General features: G+C 37.2%; 1 protein-coding gene across 1 annotated transcript in view; it reads right to left on the bottom strand.

Moving 5' to 3' along the window:
- LOC122796782 (macrophage mannose receptor 1-like) overlaps positions 1-21,370 on the bottom strand; it is a 2,734,532-nt gene that overhangs the window by 1,231,883 nt on the left and 1,481,279 nt on the right. The window contains 1 exon segment of the mRNA XM_044065509.1: positions 16,495-16,658. Coding sequence (XP_043921444.1) covers positions 16,495-16,658 — 164 coding nt within the window.

Raw genomic sequence — 21,370 nt, forward strand, 5'->3', positions numbered from 1 at the left:
ACGGTACATGCCGAAAGAGGTGTTATACTCAATTATGGGCTGGATTAGTGCCAAATATAGAGGGGATGTAACCTTTCTGGCTCTCAAGGTGATGCCTTTACTAATCAAGTATGCTACATAGACAGTCTTCCTTACTACAGTAAGCACATGGTGGCCAAAATTAAGATTACAGTCAACTTGTGATCCCAGATCCCTTACCTCTTTTTGAGTACTTAGGGTATTGTTGTTGATCTGATAGTGTGAAGGGACATTGTTTGCGCTGAAGGGAACAATTATGCATTTCTTTGCATTCATTTTGAGACTGTGACTAAGACACCAGTCATTGATCTGTGTAAGACCCTCCTGGAGTATACTGACATAATTTGAGGATTCAATAATTGAATCCAGTTTGCAGTTGTCCACAGACTTAGTCAGCCACAACCCTTTAGTTTTGACCCGAACTTCTGAGAAGTATATACAAAAACAGTAGGGGGGGGGTCCAACCCTGACCTCTGTGGCTCCCGCTGGTGATAGGTCTGCTGGTTGATGTGGAGTCACCCACTCTGACAGCGTGTGTCTGGTTTGTGAGCCGGTTGCCAACCCATCTTAAAACAAGGGGGTTTACATTCAGTTTGCTAAGTATATCAGTAATGTCTGAGTGTGGGATTGTATTTAAAGCCTTTGCCAAGTCAAGGTATGTTGTGTGTACAGATTTGCCTTCGTCAATGGCCCTGGTCACATTTTCAAAGAAATCTTCCAGATTTAATTAACAGTCAGGAACTGCCCTTGACAAAGCCAAATTGGGTAGAATCCAGGGTTTGAATGCTGACTATGTCTTTATTTATGAGGTCTCTCTCTTTTTAATTTCTCCAAATATTTTGGGTTTCTAATACCATGATAGGAATGGACTCCATTCCTAAGTCAAACTACAATTAAAGTTTATGAAATTAGTATTGTTTTAATCTTTGATGTCAGCCAAAAGTGATCTTCGCAACACCTGCAACGTGCCCAGTAATGACTCCTTTTGCAATTCACATAGGGTTACATGGATTGGTAACATATCAAAATATGATTGTAGATTCTTTTTTATAAGACCTGTTGCTCCTACTACTATAGGAACTGTCTGGGTATCTTTTTTCCACATTGCTCTCATTTCTGCCTGCAGATCCTGATATTTTATGACTTTGTGTCTCTCTGTACACAACACACTGTTGTCACTGGGTGTGGCAATTTCAATGATCAATGCTACTTTTGTCTTCTTTTTATGGACAACTATATCCAGTTTTCTAGCATTTATCTTTTGAACTGTTGGTAATAGGTAATCCCATGTGATATAAACATAATCATTTTAGGATGCATTTTGGTTCATGTTTCCTGTGTTTTTCTGCCACTTCAGTACCCTAAATTCTGCACAATCCCCAGTACAACAGTCTTGCCACATTATTATGCCTTTCAGTATACAGTCCTTCGGCATTAGTATATCACAACCAGCAACAACTTGTGTGACTGTTTCCAGTTTGGTTTTACAAAATCTATATTTGTCTGTTTCTCCCACATGTTCAATGGAGTTTGTAAACCAGCATGTATGTAGCCCACTATCTTGGGCCATCAATATTAACCTTTCATCTCTTGGTTTGAATTTGCCTCTCCTTAACCATTCTTGCATTCATTCCTAATCAACATGAGGTTCTGCTAGAAGTTTTCTATACTTGCAACTATATTTATGCATTTTCCACATTTCTTGCCTTCTCATCTGGTCCTTCACCTTATATTCTTTCTTTTGTTTTTTTTTTGGTATATTCAGTTGCTGCCTGACTTTTATCTACTTCTGGTTTAATTTCCATTCTCGCTTGATGCTGATATGCTTCTGCTAGATTAAGCGGAGAAGTCATCTTAGATTTATTCTCCTCATGTTTCAAAACTTTCACTACATTTCAGTCTTGTGAGGTCAGCAGATATGTGTGGAGTCCCACGATTGCAGATCTATACATGTAATCAATTTCAAGGAGGCCCAACCCTCCTTCGGAACAGAGAAGATAATAATCTTGGTATACACTTGTTTTTATAAATCATTTGGTGAGCATGAAGCATCCTTCTTATTTTCCTATCTAATCTGTCCAACTTGGTTTGGGGCCAGTCAATTACTCCAAAACTGTAAGTTAAGACAGCAGAGTAAATTGTTTTTTAGCTTGGATTTTATTCCTAGATGTCAACTCTGTTTTCAGGATTAATTTAAGTCTTCTAAATTTTTCCTTATTAAGTTTTATGCACATTAGTTCATGTTTCATTGTTGATCCTTCATCAATTCTCAAATATTTATACACTCCCTCTTGCTCAAGTTCTTTTATATCATGTTCTTGTCCCAAACTGATGTTTTCCTGGTGCTGCAATTTTCCTGCTTTAAAGGTTGCTTTTGCACATTTAGCAAGACAAAATGACATTCTTATATCATCAGAAAAAGTTTTAACAACCTGCAGTTATGGTTTCAGTTCCTCATCTGATGAGCTATACAATTTTAAATCATTGACAAAGAGAGGATGAGAAGTCTTTGCACTTTTTTTTTTTTTCTAAAAGCCAAATTATAGCCATGGTCTAAGCTGTTAAGTAAACATATTAATGGGTTAGGGGCAAGGCAGAATAGCAACGGTGACAGAATGTCACCCTGGAATATCCCCCTTTGAATTTTTATACCTGGGATAATAATTTGTCCTTTATCGTGGCTTAATTGCAAAGTGGTCTGCCACTGTTTCATGTTCACTGTAATGTAGTCGATCAGCATAGGGTGTATCTTATACATTTTTAAGCACTCTTTTATCCATGAATGTGGGATACTATCAAATGCTTTTTTGTAGACAATCCATGCCATACTTAAATTCTTCCCCTTTTTACAGTTCTCCACTATGACTTTACTGATCCTTTTTTCCATATGACTTTCTTTTATTGCCCTTTTGTTCTACCGCCATAATTGAGTTTTCTTCTATATGACTATAAACTCTGTCAGAATCAGTTCCCATGAATAGTTTATATGTCGTCAGAAGGCAAGTTATTGGTCTATAACTTTTAGTGTAGCTTGAAGATTCACTCATATGTAGGCACATTGTTTTTCCTGTTTCTAGCCAGGTTGGTGTCTGTTCGAGATTGCATATAAATCGTTTTTACCCATGGTTAAATCTTCGTGCAAAGATGTTAATACTTTTAACCAAAAGTTAGGAACTGCTTCTGGGCCTAGGGGTTTCCAATTAGAGGCTTTTCTTAACTTTGTTTCAATCTCTCTGGCTGTTACTTCATCCTATTTTATAACCTGTACCTTTAAACGTCTTATTTTTTCTTTTACTTCTTCGATCCATTTAGCATCTTTTTTATGTTCCACAGGATCTTCATAGATATTTCTCCAAAATTTATCGGTTTCTTCTATTTTTGGCAGTCTTGTCATTCCTTTTACCTTGTTTCTAAGTTCTCTATAAAACTTTTTTTGTCAACAATAAATTGTTTATTTTGTACTTTTCCATTATATATATCTTCATATCTTGTAAGTTTTTCTGCCTGTGCTGAAATTTTTAGTTTATTTGAAACAATGCATGCTAGATCCTGATCTTTTGTAATACTGATATTGCTTTTATCACATCTTTCTTAGTATTTTATTGATCTATTCTCACTTTTGTAGTCTAACAGTGACACTTCTTGTCTTAATTGCTTTATAGTTTTCTCTATTCAATATTTCCATGATGGTATTCAATTTCTCCCCTTCCTTTCCCTCACTACTCTGTGTTCTTGTGGTAGAACTTTATCAGTTATTACTTTAGCTGCACAGTAATATATCCTGTTTACTTCTATTATACTGAATGGATCTCTATGGACAGTCTTTATTACTGTGTTCATTTGTTTTATCAGACTTCTGACTTTTTGGGTTTTATTGACCTTCTACAGTCTAGTTCTTTCATTGATCTTAATATAGCTATCTATGTCTATTAAATCAAGCAACTCTTCTCTTAGCTCATTTTCTTCCAAACTGAGGGCACATCCCTTGTTTTCCATTTCCTGCTGACATACTATAGAAAGCTCTATAGCATCTTTCTGTGGCACATTCTCTTCAGTTTCATCCTGTGTCATCCATTGATCTGTCATGTGGGAACTCACTGGCCTATCACTCCTTAACATTGACTGTGTCACAGTTTCCGCAGTTTCTTGTTCCTTCCCTTGCTGTCTAACTTCAAGTGAACGTTTATCCTAGTTTCCTGTGGAAAGCTCCAAAATATCTTCATATGGCACCTGAGCAATTGCTTACTGTTCCACTGCTTTCTCCTTAATTTGGATATCCATTGCTCTATCCTGTTGTGGTGCTTTCTAAATTAGATTTTCTACACTGATTCCTTCACTTCGCACAGGTAATCCGTAACCTCAAATTCTATTTCTTTAAAATTTTTAACTTTACAATACAAAATAAGAAGACAAAAGAGAAAATAAAACAAAGATTAGTAATGGAGGGCCATAGTGATACTTTCCATGGCTTTACAGATTAGGCTGGTTAGGCTTATGGGTCTATAATCCCCCAGGTCTGCTGCCTGGCCAGCTTTGTGGAGGGAAATAACTGTTGCTGTTCTCCATTCCTCAGAACAAAGTCTGTGGTTAGGCTACGATGGAAAAGGGTACTTAATGGTGATCCTAATTCATGTTTAAGCCTGTTTAGTAGACAGTCTGGGATGCCATCTTGTCCTATAGAGTCTGTTTTTTGCCTTGGACAAGGCTTTGATGACTGCTCTTCAGATATGTAGGGTGGGGTGGGAGGGTTATGATAAGTTTGGAAGGGATAAGGGAGTAAAATATTAGCCAAACTTATCTGCTAGCAAGTTTGCTATCTCAGTGGGGTCAGTGTGCGTGATACTGTTGGTCACTAGTTCTGCATGTTTGAGTCCTACCTTTCAGGCTATGTACGTAGCTGTAAAAGGCATTATGGTTACCTTGGCTGTGCTTGCTAAGTTTTTTTCAAAGAAGAACTTAGAGGAGTTGATAAGCTGTCTTATTTGCATATTGCTATTTGAATTTGACTGGTTTCGACCTTGGATATGTTTGAAAGATGTTGATTTTAACTGAACAAGTACAAAAAGCAAATTAACTGTTCACCATTGCTAGTCTGTGAAAAAGCTTATAACTGAAGAGAGAAAAAATGGTGGTTTAGATGAGAGGCTAATAGATGCAGTTTTGTAACACATATTCTTTTTTCTAGCATTGGAAAGATTTGTCTGTCTAGTGACATTTCACCTGTGGTTAGGCAATCTGATTTAGAATGCAACTACCTTGAAGAATTGTGTTTATTTGTGCTGCTTGCTTTTAGATGATAGGAATGGGTATATGTATGCTCCTTTATATTTCAGATCATAGGTATGATGCCTGTATCATTTTGTGAAGACTTTTGATTGAGGGATGACCTGTAGGCTATTTGAGCTAAATGGGTAGGCAGCATTAATTTAAAGCTGACGTACAGCCGTTTTCCATGAGATTATGTGTAAAGGCCACCTTAGCATAATTTAAATAGCTTATTTTCTGCTTCTGATCAAGAAATGTGAGTAACAAAAGTTAGGGTTGTGATTGATAGTAGTCTGGTCATTATTTTGAACTGTTTTGTTTTGATAAAGTAGTTCATAGTTGAGAGATCCAAATGAGCTTCCAGTAATGTTCATTTTATGTTCCTAGTAAGAACTTTGTTAAAATACTTCTCCTACATTTTTCTGTCTTTGAAACCTGCTGAGTTACCAGTTTACCTTGCAGCTGTTAAACTATAGGCAGGGACAAATAAACCATATATCTTGCTGTAGGAGGGACTGTTCCTTGAAGTAAAGCAAAAACTTTATTTTGTAAACTGCATACTGACTCACTTAACTACTTGTATGAGAACACCTGATAAAACTTAATTGAAAACTCATCCAACTTTCCCATGATGATGGCCCTTGTTATATTGATTAATCCTACTAGTATGGCATCTCATGTTGCTATTGTTATTACATAGCATTCTGTGGCAGTTGCTTTTTTGGAACTGTTTCATCTGTCTATAGTGGTAGTTAATAATTTCATCCTGTTGAAAGTCTAAGACTTAGTTTGGACATTTCTGAGTTCCTTGGTTACTCAGAAGACAAAGTGATCCAATATTTTAATTGTTTACCTTTTTCCTTGAAATCTTTAAGAAAGTTCTCTGAAGAAATTATAAAAATCAAATCCTTGCACAATCAGATATCCAGACATTGGACCAGCATCATCAGGGAAAGGCTAGGCCCTTTGCCACAAATGTCTGAACAGTATGGTCCTAAATGCAGATGCCCTGAAGACAGTGTCTAATTCATCACTACCACATGAAATATCATGAGTCCCCTAGCACATTCACTGTTTGTGCTACTTTGGATGGCTTCACCAATATGAGATTAGTAGCAACACACTGCTCCAAATCCTCATTTTTACCATCTCAGTTTGATACTATACGGTATGGTCTTGTAATCAGAGCTTCAATTACCTGCAGATGCTGCAGAAGTAAAGAAGAGCGAACTCTCTTCTCAAACACATCTACTGTAGTACTTTTTTGTCATTCAGGATGTGATTCTGAGGCACTCCCTTTTAGAGTATTTAGCAGTAGACAGGTCAGTGACAGGAGGGACATTCAATAGATTCTCATACAGTACTCTACGCTGCTCCACAAAAGACATAAACACTGATGTTACTATTATGCAAGAAGCCCAGAATTTACATATAAAAGATAGTTAAAAGATTAAGAGAAAATTAGAGGCATGAAAAATAATTGCACAAGAAAAACTGTCAAAAGCCTTGAATGCAAATTTGTGTACATTAATGCAACAGATTCATGAACAAAACATTATATAGGCCAAGAAACCTTGGCCCATTTGGAAAAAGAAGCAACTAAGGATGTGTGAAAATATAACAAAACCTAGAGATTTTTGAAAGTTATGAAAAAGAAGAAGACATGGGAAAGAAAGAGATCTGATATGGAGTAATATTTATGCAAATGAGAAGGTAAAACTAACCAATACAAAAATGCTGCTCCAAAGTTATTTGAAGAGAAATACAGGCAAAGCTACCCAGATATAGAAAATTTCACAATGCAAAAAATAAGATCACAATGGGAACAAATTTATTTTATTTATGTATTTATTTATTTGCTGTTGGTTAACCAGGATAGTCCATTGGGCCAAGAGAACCCATTTTCAATGGAGTCCTGGGGAGAAAAGCTCCATTACAGATTACACATTATAGAGAGTTATATGCAGTTTACATATTATAGAGATTTACATCCAAATTATTGTACATGACATCACGAGGAACAGTGATTACGATGAATAAAGTTAAGCATTAATACAATCAAATAATAAAACATATTAAAGTTGAAATTAAATTATATCATAGGCACAAGGATAAGGAAGTGAGTAGATAGGTGCATAAGGCTTTCAGGAGGATAGGAACTATTAAGGAATAGATTACTGTCTGAGGTAGAGAGAGTAAAAGGGGGAATACAGTAGAGAGTATAGAAAGATTATGTGGGGTAGGAGCAGGAGCATTCCCATGTGGATGATAGGTAGGAGTGGAGTGATTTTTTAAAGGTAGGAAGGCTAGTGATGGTACGAATGGAGGGTGGGAGGGAGTTCCATAGGCGTGCTAGTGAAAAGGAGAGGATGTATTGTCCTGGGGGGGGGGGGCGATGGGGTCTATAGACTTCTATTAGGTTTTGATTAGTAGATCTAAGAAGTCTTTGAGTATGGTGAATTTTAAAGGTAGTGGACAGGGAGGGACAGAGGGATGGTTGAAAAATGAGTTTGTGTGCATATGTTAGTTGAGTGTAGGAGAGGTAGTTGGGAAGTTCAAGCCAATGTAGTTTGTGGAGTGGTACACAGTGATGTTGTGAGTTGAAGGTGAATACATTTCTCTAAAATTTTTGAAATAGGAGAGAGGATAGCAATGGGGCGGAAGTTGGTAATGCTAGTATTATTTCCTCCTTTATGGCAGTGAATTATATAAGCCTTTTTCCAGATTTGAGGAACATGACTTTCTTGGATGGAGCGGTTGATTAGGATACTAATTGGCAGGGCGATAGCATCTGCAGCTATACTGAGGAAGTGTGAAGGGATGTTATCGGGGGCATTGGTGCAAAGTTTTAGCTTTTTCAGGAGTTTTTTGATAGTGGAAGTAGGGATTGGTTCCAGGGAGAATCTAAGTGGTTGGGAGGTAGTAGGATGACAGAGTGGAGAAGGAGGAGGAGTAGGGGGGGGAGGAGGAAGTTGGAGGTGGATGGTTGGAGGAGAAGGAAGAGGTTAGTTTGGAAATGCAGTCAGTGAAAAAAGAGTTAAACTCAGTGGCAAGGTCATTGTCTTGTACGCTTGGGTTGGGGTTTGGGTTTTCAGTTGTACCGGGTTTTAAGAGAGAGGTTATACCTCTCCAGAAGTTTGGTGGGTCATTTTTGTATTTACTTTGAAGAGAAGAGTAATAGTTGTGTTGGTCTGCTGTGATAAGCTTTTTTACTGAGTTACGAAGAGTTTTGCAGTCATTAAGAGTAGTGGGAGATTTGTGCTTCAGATAGCGTGCCCAGGCTTTATCTCTTAGTTGCATGGTTGTTAGTGTATTTTTAGTTAGCCAAGGGGTAGTTTTGTTTTTTATTCTTCTGGTTTTTAAGGGAGCATGTGTATCTAACAGGTTTAAGAAAGTGGAATTAAAGTGAGTGATAGCACTTTCCAGGGGAAGAGTTTTTAGTGGGTACCAGTTAAGGCATTTTAGGGAGTTAGAGAAGGCTTCTGGGTTGAAGTTTTTTTGGTCTCTGAAAGTGATGTAGTTATGAGAAACTTGTAGGGAAGAAGAGAGGCGTGTGGCAAGGATGGGAAGGTGGTCGCTTAGGGAGTCAGGAAGAATTCCACTATCAGGGTAATTGTGGGGGTGAGAGACTAATATCCAATCTATAGTACTGCCAGAAGAGAAGTCTTTAGAGGGCCTAGTAGTGGAGTTGATGAGTTGAGTGAAGTTATACAGGTTGATGTTAATGGAGGGGGTATGGGATTGAATGGTGGACCAATTGATGTTAGTGTCTCCCATGATGATGGTTTCATTAGAAATATTGGAAGAGAACCAGGAGAGGATATCTTCCAGTGTGGGGATATTGTCACCTGGGGGAATGTAGAGTGAGGCTATGCATATATTTTTGTGTTTATTTAATCGAAGTAGGCCTATTATTAATTCTGCATTGTTGAATTGAGGAATAGCTTTATTGTAAGGAGTAATGGATAGGGAGGATGAGTATAGTAGAGCTACACCACCTCCTTTTCGCTGGGTTCTGTCTGCTCTAATAATGGAGTAGTTGGCAGGAATCATCTCCACATCTTTTATATGTGGTTTTAACCAGGTTTCAGATATGCCTAAGATATCTGGTTTCTTATAGTGTAACCAGGCTTGAAGGTTTGAAGCTTTGTTCGCTAAGCTTTGTGCGTTCAGGGATGCTAATCGAATGGATTTTGAAGAAGGGGGGGAGGTGTTTGGGCCTGGGTTAGGATGTACACCCCCAGCTAAAAGTAGAGATGTTAGAATTTCTATTGTATAGTATGGGTTTTTGTGTTTTTTGTCATAAATAGTAGAGGTTGTAGGAGATATGTTTGGTAGAGTGTGGGTAGTAGTTTTTAGTGAAATAAGTTTGAAGTGAAAGCAGAGATTGGGTTTGATAGGGTAAAGTGTAGGAGATATTGGTATGACTGAGTAGGGGTGAAGTAAGTGGAGAGAGGAGGTGGTGTGATAGAGTGGGGAGTGAGATAGCTTGTTAGGCTGGGTAAGGTAGTAGATGAAGGTTAGGTAATGTAAGAGAAGCATTTGAATGGAGAAGAGTGTATACTTTTGATGCATGTTTGGGTTTTTATGGGATATTTATGGTTAGTAGTAAGAGAGATTAGGGATGTGTGGTGCATAGAGAAAGGGGTTGATGGGATTTGTGGTGGAGGAAAGTTGTGCAGGGGAGGGAAATAAAGGAGGAAGGGGTGAAGATGTGGGAGAGGAAGTAGGTGTGGTTATGTGGGTATAAGTATGGATGTGGTGGGGGTGGGTGAGATTTGGGGGTAAGGTAGGGGAGCGGAGTGAGCCCGTAGGGCAAACGGAGCGGGGAAGAACTGAAGGAAGAACCAGCAGCAGAAAAAGTATCAGCCACTGCAGCTGTGAAAGCAATATAAGCAGGTAAAGTATGTGAATAAAAAGGTAAGATAACTAACTATCAGAAAAGAAACAGAGGGGCAAGTTATCTATGGTATTCTGTTCAGGGGTGTAAGAACCAGGATATAGTTGGAGAACAATGGCACGAGAAATACCTAGACAGCTACTTAGGAGGGGAGCCAAATAAAAATAAAAGATATATTGTCCTATGGATGGTAGGTGCTGCCACCTAGTGGTGAAATAGAGATAGGCAGGCTGAAAAGGGGGTGGAGGACACTTAACCTGTATGGAGGGAAATATGTAGGACTCAGTTGACCAGAGGAGGGGAGTAAGGTCTTGTGGTCTACGGTAGGCTGCTGGCTCACTTACAAGGGAAGTTATAGGAAAATACAAATGTTAAGTAGGTAGTTTGCAAAGACAGTAGTTGGTGTTAGGCTACCTACATTCCCAAAAGTTACTCAGGGGCAGTCTTCAGTAGTACTTCTTTAGTCCAACAATAACCAGCAACTTCCAGAGAAGAGTCAGGGGTATTGGCGGGAGGTATTCCTTAGGCTTGTGATGAATGGGGGGAGCTTCTGGAGAGAGTTTTCTGGTGTGGACCTGTAAAATGAGAGGAAAAGATAATCTAGGATTAGGTTTAATAGGAGGTTACAAGTGAATAGAAGAGGGAGTACAATGGAGAGTATGCAAGGAGTGGGGAAGAGATAGGATAGAGGAGTAGTAGGTAATACAATGCAGAAATGGTAAGGGAGAGAGGTAATACAGTAGGGAGTTAGAGAGCTGTAAAATATACCACAGAGATGAAGTAGAATGAAAAGGGTGAATTTGAAGGGAGATAGGGGGTTCGAAGAAATAGGGACTGAAGGAGGGAAGGTATAGGGGGTTAGCAGTGAAGGAGAGTAGTAGTAGAGGCAGCAGAGGTACAGAAGGTAGATATTTGCAGTTTAAAGTATAGTAAGTACAGGGTAAAAAATACAGTTGCTTCTACAAAATATAAAATAGCTCTACAATATATATGCAGGTTACGTATGAAACAGAACAGGGTTACAAATATAGTTGCATCTAAAAAAGCAACTCTACAACAGTAATAAGGTATGGGTAGATTAAGCACTTACAAAACACAGATTAAAAGCAGTATGCAGCACTATAGATAAGACACAGCATAAAACAGTGCAAGCTAGTACAAATATGATGAGGCAGGGCTATCTAAGCATTGAGACTGGCTTTGATACTCAGTAAAATGATCAAATAACAGGCAATATATTTCACTAGACAATAGGCCATAGCATAACCAATGTTATATATGGAAGATATACAAAGCAGGCCAGATTCACAGTGCCTTAGTGAAGCAGAAACGCTCCAGACATCAGAATATGCCTTTTCATCAGTTGTTATACAAATAACAGAATATTAATAAAGTAGAAGTTAAACAAATAGACGCTGAAGTTATGGAATACCTACAAAGTGAGGGATTTAGTGTAGAACATCTAACAGAGGTCATGTCACAACACGAGGGAACAGTGAGTCCACAAAGTAAGTAGAAATAGGTGGAGTGAGAGACACCTAAAGAAGAAATATGGACATGGGAAATGAAAAGAGATTTAATATGGTGCAATGGTTATGCAAAGGAGAAAGCAAAACGTTTTAATACAGAAAAGCAGCACCAAAGATATTTGAAGAGAAATACAGGCAAAGGCATCTGAATATTTAAAATTTTACAACAGAAAAATAAAAAAACAAAAGGGAAGAAGAAAAGAGTATTGGTAATGGAGACATTAAAGAAATAGCAACTGAAGTTATGGATTACTTGCAAAGTAAACGATTCAGTGTAGAAAATCCAACTCTGGTAATGTCACAGCATGATAGAACAGAGTCCAAAAATTAAGGAAAGACAGGTGGAATGGGGGGGCTTCTGATCAGAAACTACCAAGGTAAAACCACTCCCAAAGAAAAGTGAATGAGTCCACAGTAACTGAACTATGTCCTTTATTAAGCGCTTTCATCTGACTGTAATGACAGACTTCTTCAAAATAAATCTAATAGTAAAACAAACCTTTTAAAAACCTCTAATCAAAATCTTACATTATAAGACACCAATAAAAAAATGTACAAGTTCATGAATAAACATGTAGATCAGGCCAATAATCATAAAAGGCTCAATTGTCACCCCATATCCAACCCACATTCCGCTATTCTGATCAGCTTCCATATGAAGATACTCTGCAGCTTTCGGAAGGAAACCAGTACAAAAGTTTAGTTGGAGTTGCACACCAAGGGAAGGAACAGTAAATGATGACACTTCCGATGTAGTTGATATTGTGGAGTGATAGGCCAGTGAGTTCCCATATGAAAGAGCAATGGATGATGCAGGATGCAACTGAAGAAAATATGTTACAGGAAAATGTTCTGGAACTTTCTGTAGAATGTGTACATGAAATGTAGAACCAAGAATGTGCCCTCAACTTAGAAGAAAATGATTCAAGGGAAAGGTTGCTTGATTTAGTATAGATGGATAGACATATTAAGATGAAAGAAATAGATTACAAAAAGTCAATAAGACCCAAAAATGTTAAAAGTCTGCTGAAACAAATGAACACAATAATCAAGACTATTAACAGAAATCCATGTGACATAACAGAAGTAAATATAATATATTACCATGCAGCTAAATTAATAGCAGATAAAGTCTTACCACAAAAAATATGGGGCAATAATGTAAAGGAAGGGAAGAAATCAAATGCCATCATGGAATATCTAACAAAGAAAACTACAAAGCAATTAAGACAAGATGCGCTACTGTTAGAAGTATATAGAAAGGGGAACAGATCAACAAAAATACTTTGAAAGATATATGTGATAAATGCAATGCACAGTATTAGAACAGACCAGGATCTATTGTACACTATTGCAAATATAAACTAAACATATCACTACAGGCAAAAAAAAAAAAGAATAAGAAGAGGATATGCAGATAAATATAAAGGAAAGGTACAATAAGCAATTTGTTGATGATCCAAAAAAAAAGTTTATTGAGAATTGGGAATGGAAGCACCACCAAAAAAGAAGAAATAGACACATTTTAAATTAATATCTATGAAGAGCCTGTGGAACATAATAAAGATGCTAAATGGATAGAAGTAAAAGAAATAGTAAAGAGTTCAAATGTAACATATATGAAATTGGATGAAGTAATGGCCAGAGAAATTGAAACAGAGTTAAAAAATGTTCCTAACTGGAAAACCCAAGGCCCAGATGCAGTACCTAACTTCTGGCTGTAAATAGATATTAAGTAGGAGACAGTGAAGTAATTCTAGGATGAAGATGGCTTCAGATTCTGAAGGAATATTCAGGAGGTCCAGGTAAAAGGGAGATAAAGATAATAGTGAAGAGGGATAGATGATAGTCAGATAGTAAGAGATTGTGAAGAAGTAGCTGCATTATGGCTAGTTCCATAAAACAGGTGAGAGAGTTGCTAAGGCTTTGCAATTATCCAGAACAAAGAAGAGCATAAGATACCATTGCTTTTTGTTCTCAGAAATTGCAGTCAGCCCAGCAAAATACTCATCTTGATCAGAATAAGTGAACAACTCCTCCTTATCTGAAGCCGAACATGGTAAAGGAAAGAAGGAACTCTGTTTTCTCATGTTAGAAATAAGAATTCCAGAAGAGGAAAGTTGTGGTGATATTGATGCAAGTATTCTTACTACAGTAAATTAAAATACTCCTTTGCAAGTATCTTATAATCTATACTGCAGGAAAGCCTAGAAATATTGGTTATTCTTTTTAAGAGATCTTATTGAATGCAGTATAATTCTTATAATAATCAGTGCTGGGATGCTCCTCGAACAAAGAAACATACTTAAGATAGAATTCTTTTGGAGGTATCTGACACTTGTAAGACCACTTACTGGCCATTTTCTTGAGGGATATCAATAAAATGACTGCAAAACAATATAGATCTCTACTAAAGTAAAGGATGACATGTAAGCAGTTTGTATTTACAAATACATATGTTCAAGACCTAGAATCTACTTGCTCTGTAGCACAGAGGAATGAAGCCCTGACTGTACTAGATGACCTGGATTTGAATAGTAGTCTGTAAGATGGAGAAGGTAGTGGAAGCAGGAAGAATGATCAGCTATTACTGGCTTATTTAACATATGGAAAAGGGAACTGCTTTACCTGCTGCATTACTGGTCCCTAGTGGGGGCAGAATACACAGCATATAGGATGCACAGTCAGCAATATCTCTGGTTTATTTCACACACAGACACAGTAGGTCTGTTATTGGCTAAAGGTGTACAGCAATATGTGTGTCATTGAAGTGGCAGTGTTGAAGTTATACATTTGTCATGTCTCCTGAAGGAAAAGCTTAGAATAAACAAACGATCCTCACCTTCTCCACAGAGAAAAGTGTGGATTTATCAGCAAAGTGGCAAATGTGCAGTTTTGGGGACAATTAGAATGAACTCTTCAAATTTAACTTCAGAATTCATTGAGATTTTTTTTTCAAAAAGCACATGACACAAAAGTTGAAACAACTGAGTATAAAATGCATAAGGAAAATTAAAATGTGCAAATAATCAAAGTATCACATAAGACATATCAAATAACCAGTAAAAGCATGTTTAATAGTAAAGTAAGTGATGTGATAAAGTCAACAAAATAACAGTTCAGAATATCTGCCGGATCCTAAGCAGAATAAACTAGTACATTCAAAATCCACTTCAAATAGCAGCTCATAGAGGTGGATGTTTAACAGTTTGAATAATCAGACAAAAGTAAAACAGTCCTGAAGCCACTGAGGAAGTAGGTTACACAGGGACCTAATAAACGAAAGCAAGGAAGCCTAAGTTTCCAACTCTGCCTGTTGAACCACTGATCCACTAGCAACCTGGGGGATGGGGGGGGGTGACCACAAATTCTAATATTGGAAAGATTGGTAAGCAAGCTTCTATAAGTAAAAGGAGTTCAAGTCATGCAAGAGAAGACAAGACAGAACCAAGATTTTAAAAAATAATGCAGGAAGGGACAAAGTACCAGAGCAGACTCTACAGCAGGAGTTCAATATGTTGGAGGAGGCACTAGAAAGTAGGATTAATCCAGGGTTCTGGACAGGCTATAAATGATCAGTCTTAATGTTAGGGAATCCTAGGTAAAGGACGTTAAAGTAATCACATGTAAGTGGTGTTTGTCTGGGGGGGGTGCAAGAAAGTCAGACCCATGAGCTTTTGTGATGAGGGTGGTCCCTGAATGAGCAAAGTTGCGAGAATCAAATGGATAGGAATGTGACAAACTCCATTCATGGTTACCTGGGTGGCAGTCTTTCAGATTAACTGCCACTGAACTCAACAATTATGGGAAGATTTTCATAACTGCAAGGTAGAAGTGAGCACTCATACTTTAAGCACAAATAAAAAAAAACTTTATGTAGGGCACATGGTGCATTTTGTTTTGTAGATGAGCATTTCAACCTCTCCACTTACACATATCTTTTTGCATAAAAATAGTTAGAACACTGATGATAACTGCCTCTATGCATTTTTGTATTTATTTATGAAACTCTTATGACAATATTTAAAATGAAAACAAGACTGTTACTGAAAAAATGGTTATGATTATGTTGATAAATATAACTGTTTATATAATTTCTTGTACGCATAAAATGTATACAGTTAAGATGGTCTGATAGCATATAGGTATGCTAGAAGAGTCAATAACAATGACAGGATTATGCTACCAGCAGCAAGCACTCCTATGAGGGGAGCATGGTATTGTCAGGTCTGCGTAACCTCTGGTAGATACTGGAGACTTTCTAAACTTGCATCTGCTGAAAGATGACTGGCATGTTGCAACAGGCAGGTGTGCTGATGTCACTTTATGTAGCTCACACCACTTTCTCCTCAGCTAGTGATTATTACTAAGCAATCATAATATGATGTCTCTGGCTGATGCTTGCAACTCCCCACCTAAATTATTTTACCCTTATCCTAGGACTCGTTAGCACCAAGGCTTCTTACTGCTGAGAAGTTAGGAGATCTGCCTTGTACAGCTCTATTTTCAGGATCTCCCTGTACTGATCAAAAGGTACTCAGAGGTTTGTGGAGAGGGTCTGGGATGAAACCAGGGGTCATTGATCATTGGTTGAGAGACTTGGCAGCTGGTTAAAAAAATTCTAGATTAAGATAAAAACTATTAATGAAGGCATAGCTGTGCCAGAAAATGAAGTTGCTAGACATTGTTTTATTTATGAGCAAAAATACAAAAGGAACTTTGAATATATAAATGCAGTAATATATATTATTATTAGCCTATTACAATGCTTATAATTTTTACCTGTCGCCACATAAATTTTCTTTCACTTTCACTGTTTACCACTGCTAGATCTCCAAATTTCTTCTTGCAAAAGGCCCTGGCCTCCTCCATGGGAAAATAATTTCTACTAAAGTAGTAATACGATCCATTATATATAAGCCATCTATCTCGAGTTTTGTTATAGTCTGCAAGAAATAAAATGGAAGATACTTCACTATCAGATACTTTATGTGCAAATCAGTATTTTGTCTTAATGGTCCACTGTGGAAATATTAAAACAAAACTCCAGAAAATGATTCTGAGATGCAATGGATGGTCTCACAGATCCTTTCTCACCTCAGCAGAAATGGGTGCTTACTTTCTTTCAAACTATAAAATCATATAGAGGATTATGATTGGTTTGCCAACCTGCTTATTATGTGTTCAAGACACGGATGCCAAGAAATTCACCTCGAGTGTAGAGCTCAAGAGGTGAATCTTGGCATCCATATCGAGAATACATAATTCAAGATTATAATCTGAGACCTGATCATAATTCTTTCTAGTGCATAGAGCTTTATTTTTTACAAAAAAAAGAAAAAAAAAGGTACGCCATCTTTGAAAGCTGTAAAACACTTAGCATGCTCTGTCACAAAGGCAGTGTACTGCAATCTGTTATGTTTACAGTTATCTTTCATGCCTCTCAACTGTCCAGATTTTTGCAGAATTTCCAGATTATTCCTTCATATTTTCAGTCTGTTCTCATAAAATCTGTAGATGTTGGACAAACTACTGTGGACTGAATGATTAAATAATGACATACATTTGAGTTCCTGAGTCCACATCCTTCAGAAAAATGCAAGAAAACACATACTGTTATTTTAGCAACTTTCTAAGATTATTAGAGGAAGTTAGGCACACCTTATTGGTTTGGGCAGCGGGCAGAAACAAATGGCTTGTTCTGAGCTTTCATTTGCTGGTCTGTACTGGCAGATTTTACTGTCTAGTGCTAGACCTGACCTTAGCAACTTAAAAAGGGGGTGCTTAGGATTGGATCCTCTGTCACTTTAGCATTTTTCTGACTATCAGAGTGTAATCACTGTGCTCCATGTGCTACAAAGCAGATTAGCTTCATTTAAAATGAATATGGCTGCAGCGAAAGGAAAACATTATGCTTTGTATTTATACAGGTTTCTTATCAACTGAGTTTGCAATCAACCATGTTTACAACAGCAAAGAAGTACAGACAAACCAGAAGCACCAAGAATGGTTAATGGCTAGAACATGCAAACTACTGAAAGAACTGTAGTTAAAACACAGAATAAGAGATAAGCAAGTAAATATGTGGTAATTACCATTTATTTACATATCCATTTATTTATTTATGTATATATTATCAATCTGTATGGATTGGCTGTTTTTGTCTTACTGCCTGATCATTCTTTGAAAGGGAAGGCCTACATAAAGTGACAGAACAAACACTGTTCAAAACAAAGTCTTTCAAAGATTTGATGTGTCCTGTCATAGTTTGAATATACATTACAGCACTCTGTAACTTTGGTGCTGCAATTTATTTTTCACCCCATGTTACCAAAATGATGTGGGCAGTTTATTAGTAAAAAGCTTCATAAACCTTTTAAGGATATACCTCATAATTCTACAGTGTTTACTGATATTACTGGTAGTATAGCATGGGGGTGCATTGATAGATTTTATTTTACAGGGCCCCACATAAGCTCTATGGCAGCGGTCCCCAACTACTGAGCCATGGATCATTTGGAACTGGGCAGCACAGAAGAAAAAAAGCTTTTTTGTGTCGGGTGCCTGACTGTTTAGAAAAAAAAGTGTATGTATGTGTATGAGTGTGTTTATGGTTCTGTCTGATTGTGTGTGAATTTGTGCATGAAAGCAGAATATGTGTGTGTGTGTGTGTGTGTGTGTGTGTGTGTGTGTGTGTGTGTGTGTGTGTGTGTGAGATTGTGTGGGAATTTGTGCATGAAAGCAGAATATGTGTGTGTGTGTGTGTGTGTGTGTGTGTGTGTGTGTGTGTGTGTGTGTGTGTGTGTGTGAGATTGTGTGGGAATTTGTGCATGAAAGCAGAATGTGTGTGTGTGTGTGTGTGTGTGTGTGTGTGTGTGTGTGTGTGTGTGTGTGTGTGTGTGTGTGTGTGTGTGTTAGAGAGCGACAGAGAGTGAAGACTGAGAGTGAACCCTGGCAGCAGCAGCCTCAGTTAAGAGAATTGCATATCTCTCAAGTATACCTCTCAACCTCTCCACACAAGAAATCTAGACAAAGCCACAAATAATGAGTGGCAAATGGCCAAAAATAAGGACAGATTTAAATATTGCTCGTATAAACTTAGAAAATTGCTAGAACAACAGGGTTTCCATTAGCATGTATTATCTGAATGATATAAAGTCTGAAACTCAAATGCCTGTAATTATTTAATGACTTAAATCTCCAGTCATTTGCTAGAAAATTACACATTTTATGAACATAGGACCAAAAATACGAGCCAAAAATATAAACATTCTGCAAAAGTCCAGACAGTTGAAAGGTATGCACTGTTGACTCCTAGCTCAAGATATCTGGGTAAACCTAAAATAAACGGGGGACAAAGTCTCAAAATAAGAACATATTTTACAGGATTATTGAGATTTGTGTTGTTGTTGTGTCTTTTGGCTTTTCCCGGTTAGGGGTCACCACAGCGGAACTCCGGTCCGCTAACGATTGGCAGTAGATTTTTACATGCCGAGTTGCCGGCCCTGATGCACAACCTTCAATGAAGGTACGCCCATTCACGCATGTCTCCACACAGAAGATGCTCTAGCTGAGAATTGAACAGGACAACGTCTTACTGTGAGGCGAAAACGCTACCGTAGCACCACCACTGCAGTATGTATGTATATGTGTATATATATATATATATATATATATATATATATATATATATATATATATATATATATATATATATATATATATATATATATATATATATATATATATATATATATATATATATCTATATATATATATATATATATATACACACACATAGTAGCATTGTCGCCTCACAGTAAGACGTTGTCCTGTTCGATTCTCAGCTAAAGCGTCTTCTGTGTGGAGACATGCGTGAATGGGCGTACCTTTGTTGAAGGTTGTGCATCAGGGCTGGCAACTCGGTACGGAATAATCTACTGCCAGTCATTAGCGGACCGGAGATCCGCTGTGGCGACCCCTAACCGGGAAAAGCCGAAAGATACAACAACATATATATAGGTGTATATATATATATATATATATATATATTTTCATTTGACTGAAAGTTCATTTGACTGAAAGTTCATTTGATCGACAAAGATTTTAGTGGGGGGGGCCCCACCCCACCCCCCGGGCTGTATATATCAACATATATATATATATATTTGTTTATGTATATATATATATATATATATATATATATATATATATATATATATATGTATGTATAACTGTGGTGGTGGTGCTGCGGTAGCATTGTCGCCTCACAGTAACACATTGTCCTGTTCGATTTTCAGCTAGAGCGTCTTCTGTGTGGAGACATGTGTGAATGGGCGTACCTTCGTTGAAGGTTGTGTATCAGAGCTGGTAACTTGGTACATAAAAATCTACTGCCAATCATTAGCGGACCAGAGTTCTGCTGTGGCGACCCCTAATCAGGAAAAGCTGAAAGACACAACAACAACAACATATATATGTATGTGTGTGTATATATATATATATATATATATATATATATATATATATATATATATGTATATGTATATATATATATATATATATATATATATATATATATATATATATAGTAGCATTGTCGCCTCACAGTAAGACGTTGTCCTGTTCGATTCTCAGCTAAAGCGTCTTCTGTGTGGAGACATGCGTGAATCGGCGTACCTTTGTTGAAGGTTGTTTGTCAGGGCTGGCAACTCGGTACGTAAAAATCTACTGCCAATCATTAGCGGACCGGAGTTCCGCTGTGGCAACCCCTAACCGGGAAAAGCCGAAAGATACAACAACATATATATAGGTGTATATATATATATATATATATATATATATATATATATATATGTATAACTGTGGTGATGGTGCTGTGGTAGCATTGTCGCCTCACAGTGAGACATTGTCCTTTTCGATTTTCAGCTAGAGCGTCTTCTGTGTGGAGACATGTGTGAATGGGCATACCTTCGTTGAGGGTTGTGCATCAGAGCCGGTAACTTGGTACATAAAAATCCACTGCCAATCATTAGCGGACCAGAGTTCTGCTGTGGTGACCCCTAACTGGGAAAAGCTGAAATACACAACAACAACAACATATATATGTATGTATAGATATATATATATATATATATATATATATATATATATATATATATATAGATATGTATATATATATATATATATATATATATATATATATATATATATATGTATATATATATATATATGTATATATATATATATATATTTGTGTATATGTATATATGTATATGTATATATATATATATATATATATATATATATATATATATATATATATGTTGTTGTGTCTTTCGGCTTTTCCCAGTTAGGTCGCACACAGAACTCGATCGCTAATGATGCAGTAGATTTTACGTGCGGTTGCCAGCCCTGACGCACAGATTTCAGCAGTGCATTCATGCATGTCTTCACACAGAACACGCTCTAGCTGAGGATCGAACAGGACAATGTGTTACTGTGAGGCGACAACGCTACCGCACCGTTAGCATACATTTTTCTGAAACAGAGGTGTGAGTGAGAGCAACAGTAAACAGGTTTGCATACCTCTTTACCTTTGAACTGAAGATATCTGGATAAACCCTAAAATAAAGAGGGAGCAAAGGCTCAAAAATAG

Source organism: Protopterus annectens, chromosome 3.part0 (genome assembly GCF_019279795.1).
Source record: "Protopterus annectens isolate FY-2018-M chromosome 3.part0, PAN1.0, whole genome shotgun sequence".
NCBI lineage: Eukaryota > Metazoa > Chordata > Ceratodontiformes > Protopteridae > Protopterus > Protopterus annectens.